This window comes from Musca domestica, unplaced genomic scaffold (assembly GCF_030504385.1).
Source record: "Musca domestica strain aabys unplaced genomic scaffold, Musca_domestica.polishedcontigs.V.1.1 22, whole genome shotgun sequence".
Taxonomy (NCBI): Eukaryota; Metazoa; Arthropoda; class Insecta; order Diptera; family Muscidae; genus Musca; species Musca domestica.
Window position 1 is genome coordinate 145,915 of NW_026712262.1, and position 17,198 is coordinate 163,112.

A 17,198-nucleotide genomic window follows, 5' to 3' on the forward strand; every position below is an offset into this window, starting at 1 on the left:
TGAAATTGTAGAATAAGCTTACAAAAATAATATTAAAATAAGCTTATTTTTGTAATAGTATAAAATATTATTTTTTTAACTTTTAATCATTTTTCACATTTTTTTCTTGATGGACCTCCCAGTAATCACTGCCTCATGTGGCCTTGATACCCTGACGCTTTCTTCTCCCTTATTTGAACTTCTGCATCTCTTCCACTAAGACTACACATGTATTGAATTCCTGCAACTTTTTTGATGCTTCCAATCTGAAATGGGATTGGAATAATTTATGTGAAAGGTTCCCGGATTTAGTATTCATCCATACCTTAAGGGTTCGGTTCAGAAATGGGTCCTAAATTCGCGTGATTTGGTTTTCTTTTATGAAAGAAAACAATTTCTTGCTGACAATTTTCACAAAAAATTAAAAGTAATTTGTCAACAACCCAACATACCAAATTGACTTGAGAATAATATTTTAATAAGCTTACAAACATAAGCCTAAAGCTTGAGAAAATCTTGAGAATGTATTGAGAAATGTTTGTTTAACAATTATAGAATAATCGAAAAGGAACCCTTATTCATAAGCTTATTCTTGTAATTGCAGAATAAGCTTACGAAAGTAATATTTTATAAAGCTTATTTTTTCAATGGTAAAAAATATTTATTTATTCATTTTTTAATTATTTTACACATTTCATTCATTGATTGCCATCCCAGCTGTCACTGCATCCTGTTGCCTTGATACCTAGATGCTTTCTTTCCCCTTATTTGAGCTTCTGTATCTCCTCCACTTATTCTTCACTTCTGTTGAATTCCTGCAACTTTTTGACGCCTCCATTCTGAAATGAGATTGAAATAATTTATACTACAGATTCCCAGATTTATTATTCATCATTACCTTAGAGTTTCGTCCGGAAATGGGTCCTAAATTCGCGTGATTTTGATTTTAACCAAAGAAAATAATTTTTTGTTGACAATTTTCACAAAAAAAAATCAAAACAAATTTGTCAACAAAGGACAGATTTGAGAAAAGTTTGTGCAAAAAAGTGTTTCTCAAGCATTGTTGAAAAATTCTTATGATAAACTATTTTCATAATATTATTCTCAAGCTGTATTGTATTTTTGGTATGTTGGGAAAGGACAGATTTGAGAAATGTTTGTGGAACATAAGTGTTTCTCAAGCATTGTTGAAAAATTATATTTTTATAATATTGTTCTCAAGCTGTATTGTATTTTTGGTATGTTGGGAAAGAACAGAAAAAATCAGCAATTTTCCCCCTTTAGATTTTAAGCTTCTAACAAGATTATTGAAAGATAGTTGTAGAAATTTATATAAACTTCTTCCCCCTGCTGCTGCCACAATTACTTTTTGGCAATAATCAACATTTTAAGAACGAAATGCAAATATATAAAAAGAACAACAACAACAGTAATTCTCATGTATAAGTTTAAATATTGTCCCCCCCCTACCCCCTCTTAATTGCTATTCACTCACATATATGCAAGAACATGACATTTAACTTTAATCAATAACAAATAAATTAAAATATAATCAATTTTAAGATTAATAGATTTAATAATAATAATAACAACAACAAAAAGCAGAACAGATGAAAAATAACGTTCAAAATTAAAAATCTTTAAATATCTTAAGATTTTTAATTAAACAAAATTAACAATTTAAACATATTAAAATAAATAAATATAATAATAATAAAAACAAACAAAAAAACAGAACGGTGTGTTTTAACAAAAGTTTCTATGTTTTTGTGTGCATTAATTATTGGGATGGTCGGAGGTGATGTAGATACATATTTTATGGAGTAGCTTTTTTTAAAAATGGATAATAGATGGCAAATGAGAATAGTATCAGCATGAGGTTGAAATGCTTAAAAACTAATCCCAACAAAAAAATCTTGCTACAAACTAAATATTAATAGGAATACATTTGGCCTAGACTTTTGTAATACTCCTAGGATGTTTGGTATTATTAATGATCTTTAACGGTCCACATTTACGAATATAAAGGTTCCAACAGAATTGGCTGTAATGAGGCAATTTGTGCAGGCTCCACATTTACCCAAATAACAGTTCCAACAGAATTGGCTGTAATGTGGCAATTTGTGCAAGCTCTTCAATAACAATAGAAATCAATCAATCGGTAAAATTATTTCAAAATGAAGAAAATCCTTCAGAGAAAAAATTTCTTCAGTCTATCTAGAATATCCAAATCACCACACCACACTGTGGTCAGGGTATTATGTCTTTGTGCATTTGTTTGTAACATAGATAAGGAACCGAGTTAGACCCATAGTTCCTTTTGATGATCTGCATAGAATCTCATTCTGAGTCGATTTATTCATGTCTGTCCGTCTGTCCATGTATTTTTGTAAACAAAGTACAGGTCGCATTTATTGCCCGATCAAGATGAAATTTTGCACAATACATTTATTTGGTCCAAGGACAACCCTTATTGAAATTGGAGATAATCGGAATTTAGATATAGCTTCCATATATATATCTTCGCCCGATTTGCCTTTTATGGTGTAACGTTAGCCCAAATAGGAAGAATGAGCCTAGACACTCGTGTGTCCAATTTCCAAATACAGCTGAGAAACACATTTCCCAAATTTTCCCATATCTTTACTCGATCTCAAGTTTGTTTACCAAATGGTTAATATAAGCCCGAATTGAATGTATATTGACACATGCACGAACGAAATGTAGTCTGGAAGAAAGTGTAACAAAGTGGTGAAAATCAGTTAAGATATAGCTCTAGATCCCATATATATGTTTCATCCGATTTTGTATTTTACTCCCTCACACCCGTAAAACTCTCCACAAAAACAATATTTGGTATGAGCTATCAGATCGGTTCATATTTGGATATAGCTCTGATATATATCTTTATACGACTTCACGTTTATTGTGCCTAAAAATTGTAATATCAGCTCGAATAAGATGGATCTTGATGAATATCTGTTCAGGCACAAATGTCTCCATCAAATTTAGTAGAATATGACAAAAGCCTGCCATATGTTAGTTCCTTTCGGCTTTAAATTATATCTGCTTTAACATCATCATGGTATGTTTTAATTCTCATAAATTACCCATAAAAAAACATTTTTTTGTTATATGTAGCTCTACTATGTATGTACAGTGGTTTAGGGTATCATAAAGTCGGTCCAGCCCGGCTTTGGCGTTACTTCACTGGTTTTGTTTTGGCAGCGATTTCGTCGTTAGAGTTTATTGGCATAGGCATAGGACGAGATTACATTAATGTATTTGAATATATCCAATTTGAATGTAACCAATTTATATACCCTTATCCTCATGACTACAGAGTGTCTATATCACTTCATACAATCAAAATATGTCTCATCGAATAATCGTTTAACATCATAGGTCTATGGCGACGGTGATTGAAAAGAAGAATGAGATTTATTAACGGACCATATGTCGTATGGTCAAATTCGTTGCTTTGTTTTCGTTTCTTTCCAGAAAATGAACGGGCCATGGGAGCAATGCCTCGTTTGTTATAAACATCACCCACTCAAGCAGTGTAGCATGTTTAAGAAGATGGCTCAAAAGGACAGAGAATATGCGCCGAGGGCACATAAGTACTGTTTTACTTGCCTATCTCGGGATCATTTTGTACGTTTTTGCAACGCTTCCGGAAACTCCATCCAGAACAACGGCGAACCTCAAGTACCCAGTACCATCAGAAACCAAAGCAATCTAAGTACCCTCCCATTGCTAAGAGCACATCCAACAGGAATCAAACGCGGGGCAGAGTTAGCACCAATATCCAGCAACGGGGCAGCAACAAAAACCCACAGGCGCAAAATCAACAACAGTTAAGGGATCAAAGGCTACCGCAACACAACTCACAAAATCCAGGAGGTCAAACGCCATTGCTACACCGAAGGACGCCAAGGATAACAAGACCAAAAGCAGAGCCTAACGAGTCATCAGAAGTAGAGACAACTAAAAAGATTTTAAAAGAAATTGCAACTGAAATGAAGGTATTAGCTTCTGCCGTCAATGTTGCACACGTGCAAAGGGGGGAGCATGTCGAAGTCCAAGCCAAACCCCTCTCCACAACCGCAATCAGACCCCCCCTCTTCGATCCACGCCAATGGACCCCGATAATGAGAATGACTTGATAGACCTTGACCTCTAAACAGAAGGTGATCGAAGTTGTGTCGTCACTAGAAAAGTTAGTTGCTAAATAAAGGATCAACAACCAATAAACTTGTCGACGGACAATATTTCTTTTATTTAAAATGAAGTGACTTTTGTGCTATTTGAGTGAACATCACGTAAGTATATTTCGTATGCTTGTGGTGTCATTTTTGATGTGTATTAGTTGTTGCAGTTACCGCCAACAACCATTTTCAAGGTTCGTACAGTTTACACAGTTTACAGATCCTTCGTCATTGTGGAAGTCTGTACACGAACACTAGACAATTTTTTGCCCATCTGCGAACTTGACCAGCCTCCAGATAAAATACAGATATGTGCAAAATTTTAGCTTCCTATCTTCAGTCGTTTTCACTCTAGCGTGATTAAAACAGATGGACGAAAGGACAGGGCTAAATCGTGTTAGAATTTTACGATGATCAAGAATAAATGTTTATACCTTTTTATGTCTAAAATTAAAACGGAATGACGAGCTTAATATACCCTCCATACTATGTATGGTGGAGGGTATAAAAAACATATGGAAGTGTGTGATAGCAAGAATATTGAGTCGTATGTGAAATGACAACTTAGACGTACACACGAAATTACACATGTAAACCCCTAATCGTCTGATAGCAGCTTAAGGAAAACCCTTCCCTTGATATACATCGAATATTATTTGGGTACAACATAACGGTGAAAATATTGTTCAGTGGTAACATAAGTAATTAATAATGTTAATAATTTTTAGTTTTGTGTTTTTACATAAATTTATTTGCAATAAAATAACGTTCTTTTTTGCTCTCTTTGCTATGTTTTTTTTTTTATATATTTTTGTTTACACTTTTATTCATTATAATTTTTTTGTTGTTCTATGTATGTTTTCAATTATTAATAATATTTATTGTAGAATTCCTTAAATATGTCTCCATTTGTTTGAATAAATAAAAATATTAATATAAAAATGTGTTAATAACTTTTCGATGAGTGTATAGGTGTGTTTTTTTTTTTAGAACCCAAATTACAGATCCTTCGTCATTGTGGAAGTCTGTACACGAACACTAGACAATTTTTTGTCATAGACTGTAGCTACCATTACGAACTCTAATTACGAAATTTGAAACAACTCCGGTAAATAATGTCCCTAAAATCGTCAAAATATCGAATATCGTGGGGTTCCGTTGTAAGTGGGCTATACGATATATATAGACATTTCTCTTCCAGGGGGTAAAGTGCTTAGAAAAAGCTTCTAGTATGTATTTATAGAAAATTCCAGTGACAAATGTAGCTAAAATCATCAAAATACCGAATCTTCCTATATTCTTTATTCTTTATATTTGGATATACGATATCGTGGATCTATATAGAGAATACTCCTTCAGGGGGTAAAGTATTTAGAACTAACTCCTTTTGCGGATTTTTAAAGAATTTCATTGGAAAATTTGCCTACAATAATCAAAATACTTACGTTACTTACGTTGATCAAGAATATGTATACTTTGTTATTTCTAAAATATTATTTCGATGAGTTATAAACCAAATGACGAACTTAATATACCCTCCATACTATGTATGGTGGAGGGTATACAAATTATTTCAACACTGATTTGTTGATGATTTAAAGAACTAGGAGATATTGGACTGGTGTAAAAGATCTTGTTGTCCATTGTGTTATTTCAGTCAAATGAAGCATATTTTCAGGCGTTTTCTTACTTACCTCACCTCCAACTTGGCTAGGAATATAAAACAATAGTTTTTCGATCTACATTCTACAATTCAATGTTTATTTTTGTTATTTTACATAAATACATATATAGTTTTGAGTGCATATATGCATGTATACGACGAGTACGTACGAGTATATCATCCTTTTTGTATATATATTTATTATTTCAATTTGTATATTGTATCAATGTCGTTTTCTTTTTAAACAAATGCCAATAATTTGCGGGATTTCCTTAAAATGTTTTGTGTTGTTGTCGCTTTTTTTAAGTTTTTGTTTTACTTCGATTAAGTTTATTTGTAAAATCGTTTTTTTTTTCATTATTGGAAATAAAAATATAACGTTTACGTTTTTTGTATAATACATTTTGATTTCGAAAGGCATGGGATTGTGGAATGATATGAGTTTTGGGATTACATGAGGCTGGGATTTTTAATGTTTCGTTTTGCATAACAAATATTTACAACTAGTAAGTTAATATTTTCAAATAAAAAGTATTTTTTTATTTTATTTATTTTAAAACAATGTGTCCAAAGAACATTTTCTGTGCTGGTGTGTAAATGTATTTTTTTTATAATTAATTGAAATGAAACCATAATTTTTATGTAAGGGTTTTTATTTCGTTATATAAATGGGTTAAATATAAAAAATAAAAAGAAAATTCTCGTTTTATTGAGTCAAAAAGATGCAAATGCATGACAAATATGGCAAAACGATTTAAGAAAATAGAAAGGGACATCGCGAAAGGGGCATCGCGTCCGTTATTCTAAACTCTGAACATCACACTTTCTTTAATGGCGTAAAAACCAATTGATCTGGGCTAAACCTTCTCAATTGTTGCAACATTACAACCATGGTAGAAGAATCGACACAGCTGCTTGAACAATGAACTGTCAAACCGATTTTGGAATTTCGCAATTTTCAAAAAAATTAAACCCGTTAAAAATTCTGCTAAAATCTTAAAAATACCGAATATGGTTGGTCGATACGAAGACGTGGAACTACATAGGCCAATTTTGCCATAAGCCATTACCATATTCAAATATGAAACTTGAAAAAAATCCGATGAATAATGTAGCTAAAATCATCAAAACACCGAATATAGGGAGGTACTGTTATATCAGGCTGTAGTACCACCCATGGTACAATAAGGAGGTAGAGCAGCTTCGTAAAACTACAAAAATACAGCCCTGAGGCGATGCCCGCTTCCTGTCAGAATTATTCAAACTTATATCCAACAAGTTGTTTTCATTTATTTGATATTTTTTGTTCATTTTTAAAATTAGTTAAATAGCGCGAAAATTGAATGAAATGCCTAGATGTTCTCTCAAAAATGTGATCCTAAGTTTTCAATCTTTCAATTCCGTGGCAAACCTGGTTAATATCATTAATGTGCGCCCCGCAATTTGAGTTTCTTCCTATCATTGATTTTGAAAATATTTTGTTTTTATTTTTCAAAACAATAAATACATACCCAAAATTGACAGAAGTCGGGTACACTTAGAAAAAAATTGTAATCAGCTGAAAGCTCTACCTTACCTTTTTATTGTGCCATGGTACCACCATTAGAAACTTCAAATACAAAATTTAAAAAAATTCGGTGAATATGGTACCTATATGAAGGCCTGGACCTGCATATACAATTTTCTGACATAGAGTGTAGTTCCTATTACGAACTCTGAAGAAGACTGATCCATGCTAAATTTTAGCTTCCTATCCTTGTTCTTTTTGACTCTAGCTCGTCTTAGAATTTTACGCTGATCAAGAATATATATACTTTGTCACGCCTAAAATTATTATTTCGATGAGTTACAAGCTTAATACAGGATGAGATGAAAAAACTGCAACCAACTTCAGATTGCTGTCATTTCTAAGCCACTCGTCCGACAGCTGTTAAAATTATTCCAGTGACAGCTCATATATTGTTTACAAGCGTACAAAAGCATTTGGGAGAGAATCTTAAAGAAAAAAAGTTATTCGTGATGGAATTCAAGCGTGACAGTGTGAGTTCTTTATATTGGGCTGGAAAACCACACTTATCGTTAGAGCACTCCAGCATTTAAATGTGAATAAACCTTTTGTGTCTCGTACCACCGTTAGTGTAGCCCGACGTCAAGGAAGTGGACGGAAGAAAACAGCAACATCAGCAGAAATTGTTCGAAAAGTAAAGAAGCGACTTGATCGAAACCCCCTTCGAAGTGGCCGAAAAATGCCCCGTGAGCTGAACATATCGCAATATTCCATTCGGCAAATATTGAAAAATGAGCTCGGGGTATAGCCATTGAAATTCCAAAAAGTGCAAGAACTTACACCGCAACGGAAAGAAAATAGACTCAAAAGAGCTAGAGTTGCTTCGCTTGGCCGAAAGTGGTCAACTGCCGAATTTGGTTTTCTCCGATGAGAAAACATTCGTTGTCCAGCAGTTTGATGATCGTGTTTACTTGCCAAAGAGGTAAGCTGAAAATGTGCACCTACGCTTGGCCACCAGAACTCATGTCCGGCCGTGGTGATGGTTTGGGCCGCCATAACAGCCGATGGTCACTCTCCGCTCGTATTAATCGACCGTGGCATCAGAATAAATGCCGAAAATTAACGCGAAAATATTCTGGAGGGTGTATTAAAGACTGGGGGCCCACAAATTTTTTCAAGCGGAATGACGCACTTAATATACCCTCCATACTATGTATGGCGGATGGTATAAAAAACATATGCAAGAGTGTGATAGGAAGAATTATGAGTCACATGTAAAATGGCAATTTTGACGTACACACAGAAATACACATGGATAATTAAAGTGACAGCACATATGTAAACCCCTTTTCGTCTGATAGCAGCTTAAGGAAAACCCATTAAAACCATACAATTTGCACAGTTTATGTGTAAAGACGAGAGTACATAAAACGCTTTTTTTGACTGGCTTAAGTCATCAGATGGCTGGCTTCTTCGTAGAGGAACAAGGCAAAAAAGTAAAATTGTAAAGACTAGACAAAATGAATTCTGAGCAAATGGTTTGGGTCCACAATACATACCTCATGGCAGAGACAAAATTTTGATTTCAAAATTCTATTCCATAGATCTTTGAACAATTTGCATATTGCCTTTGCAATATTGCGCATATTGCAGTTTAAATCAGTTGACATTGGTAACTATTGTTATGATATCGTAACAGAGGTATTTTCACAGGGTTGCCATATTTTGTCTCTGTCTTGTCGTATCTTTATACTTCTATGTCTTTGAACAAAGGAGTTTTAGGTTAACTTAGTACGAATTTGGCCCTACGCTCCTTTGTTCTGAAGACTTAAGCCAGTCAAAAAAGCCAGTCTGTGTATTCTCACCTTAATTCTCTTGATCAATGTCGAATCGACTTTGGTTACAACAAAAGGATGAAGATATTGTTTAGTGGTAACACAGGTAATTAATAATGTTAATAATTTTAAGTTTTGTGTTTTTACATAGATTTATTTGCAATAAAATAACGTTCTTTTTGTTGCTCTCTTTATGCTATGTTTGTGTTTGTATATATTTTTGTTTATACTTTTATTCATTATAGTTTTATTGTTGTTCTATGCATGTTTTCAATTATTAATAATATATTATTGTAGAATTCCTTAAATATGTCTCCATTTGTTTGAATAAATAACAAATAAAAATATTAATATAAAAATGTGTTAATAACTTTTCGATGAGTGTATAGGTGTTTTTTTTTTCTTAAGAAACAAATGTTTTCTTAAAATAATAATAACAAATATATATGTATGTGAGTGGACGTATAATAATTACCTTAGTACTTATTAACAATTATAATATTAAAAAAGAAAATGTGTTTTAATACAGTGTTCGCACACATCGTTTATTTCTTGTTCTTTACTCGGTATTGTGTTGCCACATGTCAGGAACATTTACAAATGTCAATAATTTTTCATAAAATATATTTGAAAAAATAATACGAATTTGTCAAAAGTGTGGCCACCCAACCCCAAGACTACAACAAATAAGTCCAAACTTCTCGCGTACAAAGTTTGCCGGCAGTAAAAGTGTGTGCTATGGGAATGAAGGGAGTTGAGTGGAAAATGTGTTGTTCCCTTACGACAAACTTTCTACGTGCGAACTAGGACTAACCAATCCATTTAATAATATTTCTTAAAAAAAAAACTGTCATATGAGGACAGATCAATATGTCTGAGATTTTTCCAACTTCCTCGAGATTTTTCCAACTTCCTCGAGATTTTTCCAACTTCCTCGAACATTGCTCCCATCTAGCACAAACTTTAATGGTTCTGTAAGATTTTGAGAGTCTCATATGTTGTATATCTTTTCTATTATACAATTATATCTATATATATAGGTAGTCTCAGCTCTGTATTTTCTTTAATTTTCCTTGTCAAATTTGATTGCATAGAAAACTAGTTTCCATCTCTGACTTGTGTATATACAATGGATGAATATACATTTTGAAAATTAATTGATATACATAGGTCTGTTTTATCAATAATTTCGTAGTTTGAAATTAATATTTTCCCTCTTCAAGCCCATTAATTAGATTCGAAAAAATATTATTTACCCAGTAATATACAGTAATCATGATAAACTAAAAGTCAAAATTAGTTTGTTTATATCAATAAATTGTCAAATCAATTTTGGAATTTAAATTTTTTAATGAAAAATTATTTAAATTTAAAATTTATTTTCATCGGAAAAAATAATTTAATCAAAAGAATTGTTTGTTTGTTGCATGCAAGAATATAGGTAGACGCATCGACACAGCTGCTGGTTCAATGAACTGTCAAACCACTTTTGGAATTGAACATTTTGAATGAAAAATTATTTAAATTTATAAGAAAACGCGTATTATAATAACCTCCGAACGACGTCGTATAAGAAAACATATAAAAAATATTTATATTTGAAAAGACATTTAAAATATTTTGACATATTAATGTTCCCAACGGTTGATGCATCTACCTGTATTCTCCTAGCATGGTTTGTTGTGTGAAAATATATAAAATTCAATTCGTGGTAAAGTATTATAATTTTTTTGAAAATACGATATATTCACAATGTAACCAAAGGAAATAAAAAATAACATATGCAAGAGTGTGTTAGCAAGAATTATGAGTCATGTGTAAAATGGCATCTTTGACATACACATGGAAATACACATGGATAATAAAAGTAACAGCACATATGTAAAACACTTATCGTCTGTTAGCAGCTTTAATAATTTTGTCGAGACATCCACCAACTAGGGATATATAAATCGATTTTCTATTAACTTTTAGTGTTGGCAAGGCAGAAAGTGGAAGTCGACTTTTCTGTAGTAAAGACTCCCAAAGTCGACTTTCGATCATAGCTCTTTGTTCGACTTTTCATTTTCATATGAGCGAAATAATATGCAACGATTAAAGCATTTTTTTTTTTAATTTTCTATTTTTGTGAATTAAGATCGACCTTATCAGCTGTTTGTCAGAACTACGTGTCGAAATCGATTTAAGTAGACCTTAGTTTGAAGTGCTAAAATTGAAAATGGATTTTGTGTTGGTTAGACAAAATCGAAAGATCAAAATGTCGTTTTCTTCGTTGAAGACAAAAATATAAGAGCCTAATGGCAAATTTGGGATTATGTCGCAGTGCCGATGTTGAGTGTACTGCCGTACCAGTGATGTTTTCCGTTAGTATGCAGATTCCTCGCCGGATTTAAAATAAATTCAGTCGTGAGAAAATCTATTTTTGTACGCCAAATCTGATTTCATATTGATAATGCGTGTTAATGCGGATAAAATTTTGTATCTAAACGAGCTATAAGACAACTGTCAGAACTGGTGTCATAACATCATCGCATTTTTGATTAATGAAATTTCCAAAGTCGGCTTTTTGTAATCGATTTTCGACAATAGCTCCTTGTTCGCCTTTTCATTTTCATATGAGCGACGAAATAATATACAACGATTAAAATGTTTTTGTTTTAATTTTCTTTTTTTTTTTTGTGAATTAAATTTGGTTGTTTGGCGGAACTAAACCTCAAAAAAATTAAATTTTAAATCGATTTTAGTCGACTCTTGATTGAAAAGTTATAATTGAAAATGACTGACTACAACAAATCGAACAATTGAAAAGTCGACTTTTGTTTTTCACTTAAACAGATCAAAGCTTTAATAGTGACTTCAGCTTGAAAATACAACACTGTTGCACATGTAGCTGACAATAGTTTTGTATTTTCAAGCTGAAGTCACTATTTAAGCTTTGATCTGTTTCACCCTTAACGCCTGTGTCACAAAAACAGATTTTGGTATTTTGACAATTAATAAATAAAACCTATTGTCCTGTGTTTTGGAAACGCAGAATAAGGTTTCTCGCAAATCACATTAAAAACAACTGTCAAACCAACTTTGGAATTGAAAATTTTCAATGAAAAATTATTGAAACTTCTAAAATCTTTTGAAAACTTATATCATAATCACCTCCAATTGGCTTCGTATAAGAATAAATATAAAAATCTACTTATTTTTGAAAAAATAAAAAAATAAATTAATAACATTTTTTTCTTCTACCATAAAATCGAACAATCGAAAAGTCGACTTTTCGTTGAAGGAAAAAACGAAAAGTCGACTTTTGTTTTTGGCTACGTATTCCTAATAACTTAAACGGATTTAAGCATGGTAGAAGAATATAGGTAGAAGCATCGACGCAGCTGCTGGGACAATGAACTGTCAACCCAATTTGGGAATTGAAAATGTTGAATGAAAAATTATTTAAATTTGTAAAAATTGTTGAAAAATGCATATTATAATAACCTCAGAATGACGCCGTATAAGAAATAATGTAAAAATCTACTTATATTTGAAAAGAAATTTAAAAATTTTTGACATATCAATGCTCCTAAGCGTTGATGCATCTACCTGTATTTTTCTACCATGGATTTAAGCTAAAATCGAGGCTTCGGCTTGCAAATACAACAGTGTCTCCACATGTAGCTGACAACAGTATTGAAATTTCTCGTTTCCTTCAGCCACAAATGGCAACAGTGTTGTATTTGCAAGGCGAAGTCTCGATTTTAAGCTTTGATCTGTTTCACCCGTTATTTTTGGTATTTCGACAATTTATCATCCTACTGCACCGTATTTTGTTACCGAGGGTAAGGTTGTTCACAAATCACACTAAAAGCATGTTTACACATACAAAATCTTGAAAATGTCAGCTATCAATGTATGATTAATTACCATTTCGATTTGCTCATTTGTTTATTTTAAACTAAAATAAAGATGCCACTGTGAAACAAATGCAGTGACTACCAGTTACATTTACAAAAAGCTTGCCATACATCCGAAAAAATGCATATATTTTAACGAAAAGTAATCATGAAAACCCGATAGTGTGAACTTTATCCTTCACTTTTCCTAAAGTAAGGCAAAGACAAAGGAAAGATGTAGGACAATTTGTTAAACTCTCATACTGTAATTTCAATAAAAATAATGTAATTTGACAGCTTGTCTGGTGAACAGCTGTGATAAATAGAATGGAATTTATTGTGACAAGCATGGTTATGGCCTGAAATTGTTGAATGAAAAATTATTCAAATTTGTAAAAATTGTTAAAAAATGCATAACATACCTCCGATTGGCGTCGTATAGAAAAACAAACAAATCTACTTATTTTTTAAGCGTTTAAGCGTTGATGTATCTACCCGTATTCTTCTACCATGATTTTACGTAATGGATATGCCACTGAAATCCACTTGATTTCGTATGTGTAAACATAATAAAAATGTCAAAATTATTCTATTGTTTTATTAATTTTTTTAGTTTCGGAATTAGCTTTCAATCAAAGCTGTTAAAGGGAACTCTCTCTCTCTCTCAAATTTTACAGTAAACTATTAACAGATGGTACTTGGTGGGTCAATTATTCTATTTGTTATAAGGGGCGTTTCTTATATTTACAAGGGATATTGGAAATGTCACAGACTTATCGATCTGCCCCCTCTAGTGTTTATGTATATTTAAGAGCACGTTAAGACTACTAAATCCACCCGATTTCAAATGTCATTTCTATAGCGTATGCCTCACGTTAAACGTATTCATAAATCCAGCGGAATTTTTAAGGTTAGAATACATAAAACGCTTTTTTGACTGACATAAGCCATCGGCTGGCTTCCTTGTAGAGGAACAAAGGAGTTTTAGGTTGAGCTAGTTCGATTTTGACCCTACGCTCCTTTGATATATTCCGAAGAAGCCAGCCAAAAAACATTTTATGTATTCTCACCTTTAAAAAAGCTTAACTAAACCAAATACATTGAGTGCATCACAAAGAAAACAAATATATAGCTTTAAGCTTTTTGGACAATGTTCCTATGAAACACAAAGCTAGACTTACACTATACATAGAGCCTTTAATCGTTTCATTGAAAGCTTGAGCACAACATTGAATGGGATGGCGAAGCTTTTGAATATCAGAAAATGGCATTCAATACATTTCTAGGACAGTTCTTGTTGTACTCAAAAATTCAAATATTATCTTTACTTTAATGCCTTTATTTCAGATTCTTTTGATCCAATGATTGGAGAGATTCATTTCTTTTTTTACCAAAAAGATTGGCTAATGATAATAGGATGAAGGAGAACTGGTTATCTCCGCTTTTTTTAACAGCTAAGTTTAATAAATTCTACAGTTAATGTTACTTATGCAGGTAGATAGGTATGCTGGTATTTAATTGTAGTTGGTTTTGTTTTGGTTGTAGGTAGTTATGCATGTCATCCATATCCAGTTTGTGGTTACAATGTAATAGTAATTTGTCAGGTTTTGCTCTATGGGAAGCGACTTAGTAAGTAGTTATGAATTGAGGCCTGCAGTATTGTTGGGTCATATGTGTCAATTTCAAGGATATGATTTCTATAACCGCGTTTAATTTACTTTTGTGTCCACAAAACAAGTGGCAACACTGCTTTGAAAAAATGCAATAAAAAGGAATTATCGAATGTTGCCACATGTTTTAAGTTTAGTTGATTAAATTGATCTTCATGAAACGTTTTTGTTGTGCTTTCCCGGGTTTTTGTAATCTTTTCTTGTTCTACATACTTATGCATGTGCAGTGGCATTGCCTTGATGTATGCAGCACCACTCCTGCTCAAATGATATCTAGATATAGAGAGTAATGAGACCAGTAGTTCGAATACTTTAACATTTTGTTTTCATTCTTTGCCTTCTGCCGCCTTATCGTTCTGTCTTCCGTTACCTTATGGCAGGCGTAAATCTCTACTTTGTGACGACGAAGATGGCATTTCATCGGGACTGGGTGAATCATCGCCGCCATGTGGACGTATACGAACAACAGCACGTCTTGTATCTTCATTACGCTGTGGCATATAAAGGCCAGACGGTCCCGAATAGCACGTGGTATTATTTCCCGATAAGCGTAGTTTCTCTGTTTCGCCCAGTGTACTTTCGGTGAATAGTTGACCCAAGTTCAACTGTGGAATATCGTAAAAGATTGTAAGAACCAGCATCATGGCAATGAGACCTGTAAGGAAAAATTAAAAAGTTTTGTTACTAAAATTCTGGGAATTATGAAAATATCTGTTGCGTCATCTATAATTGGGAGAGACTTTAAGACTTTACGAAGAAGTGTCATTTATTTGATGAACAGGGCGAGTTGAAAAAATTGCAACCAACTTCAGATTGCTGTCATTTCTAAGCCACTCGCCCGAGAGCTGTTAAAATTATTCCATTGACAGCTCATTAAATTGTTTACAAGCGTAAAAAAGCATTTTGTTGAGAATTTTCCAGAAAAAAAAGTTATTCGTGATGGAATTAAAGCGTGATAGTGTGATTTCTTTATATTTGGCTGGAAAACGACAAGTGGCCATCGTTAGAGCACTCCAGCATTTAAATGTGAATAAATCTTTTGTGTCTCGTACCACCGCTCGTTACCGTGATACTGGTAGCGTAGCCCGACGTTAAGGAAGTGGAAGGAAGAAAACAGCAATATCAGCAGAAATGGTTCGAAAAGTAAAGCAGCGACTTGATCGAAATCTTCGTCGCAGTGACCGAAAAATGGCTCGTGAGCTGAACATATCGCAAGAACTTACACGGCCACGGAAAGAAAATATACTCAGAAGAGCTAAAGAGTTGTTTTACTTGGCCGAAATTGGTGAACTGCCGAATTTGGTTTTCTCCGATGAGAAAACATTCGTTGTCCAGCAGTTTGTAAACAAACAAAATGATCCTGTTTTCTTGCGAAAGAGTTCAGCTGAAAATGTGCACCTTCGGATGGCCACCAGAACTCAAGCGCCGGTCATGGTGATGGTGTGGGCCGCCATAACAGCCGATGGTCGCTCTCCACTCGTATAAATCGATTGTGGCATCAGAATTAATGCCGAATATTATCGCAAAAATATTCTTAAGGGTGTATTAAAGCCTTGGGCACGCACCAACAGGACTCAAGGGCTAAGTACATAAGAAGCTTGAAGTCATGGCTAGGCATATTAATGTCAAATTATAATGTCAAATTGTGAAATGTCACAAAATACGCCTAGCCATGACTTCTAGCTTCTTATGTACTTAGCCCTTCAGCGCCATCGCACTCAGCACGCGCCACCCAAGAATGGTCACATAATGAGGCTGCTCGCTTCATTTCCAGCGCACAATGACCACCAAAATCTCCGGATACTAATTCATTGGACTATTGTGTCTGGAGTATTTTGGAAAGCAAAGTTGGCACTAAAAAGTACCAAAGTGTCGATCACGTCAAGCAAGCGCTTCGCCGAGAATGGGCCAAAATACCCAATAGAGAAACATGTGGGCAGCGTGTGACGGTTTCATTGACCATTTTTCGTGCCAAAGGTGACCAATTCGAACAAATCTAAAATTATTCTAAAATTTGATGATATTTCCGACATTTTTTGTTTTCATTCAATAAAATTTAAAAAAAAGAAATGTATAAATTATGGCGTTTGACTTTGTTGCAGTTTTTTATCTCACCCTGTATATATAGAACGTAGAATATTTTTGTATCCTCAACCATAAAATACAGGTAGTCGCATCGACACAGCTGCTGGGACAATGAACTGTCAAATTTATTTTGAAATTTAAAAATTTGAAAGCAAAATTATTCAAATTTTAAAAAATTCTTAAAAAATACAAATGATAACAACCTCTGATTGGGGTCGGATAGAAAAAAATATAAATATACGTATTTTTGAAAAAAAAAAAAAAAAAAAATCAATGTTCCCAAGCGTTGATGCATCTACCTATATTCTTTTACCATGCTATGGAGGGTTTACTAACATTGTCATTTCGTTTTTAACTCCTTGAAATTCTA

The 17,198-nt window shown here is 33.3% G+C and overlaps 1 protein-coding gene and 1 long non-coding RNA gene across 3 annotated transcripts in view; both read right to left on the reverse strand.

Moving 5' to 3' along the window:
• Positions 1–161: 161 nt before the first annotated feature.
• LOC131802599 (uncharacterized) lies at positions 162–1,578 on the reverse strand. Its single transcript, XR_009342284.1, has 3 exons — positions 878–1,578; positions 305–818; positions 162–245 (listed from the first exon to the last, which is right to left on the reverse strand). It is a non-coding gene; the product is annotated as an uncharacterized LOC131802599 (long non-coding RNA).
• Positions 1,579–14,884: 13,306 nt separating this feature from the next.
• Positions 14,885–17,198, reverse strand: part of LOC101898919 (potassium channel subfamily K member 1) — a 55,249-nt gene continuing 52,935 nt past the window's right edge. For both annotated transcript variants that reach the window (XM_059122938.1, XM_005175024.4), the window contains one exon: positions 14,885–15,398. In XM_059122938.1, coding sequence (XP_058978921.1) covers positions 15,115–15,398 — 284 coding nt within the window. In that variant the 3' untranslated portion in view covers positions 14,885–15,114. The remainder of the gene's footprint in view (positions 15,399–17,198) is intronic.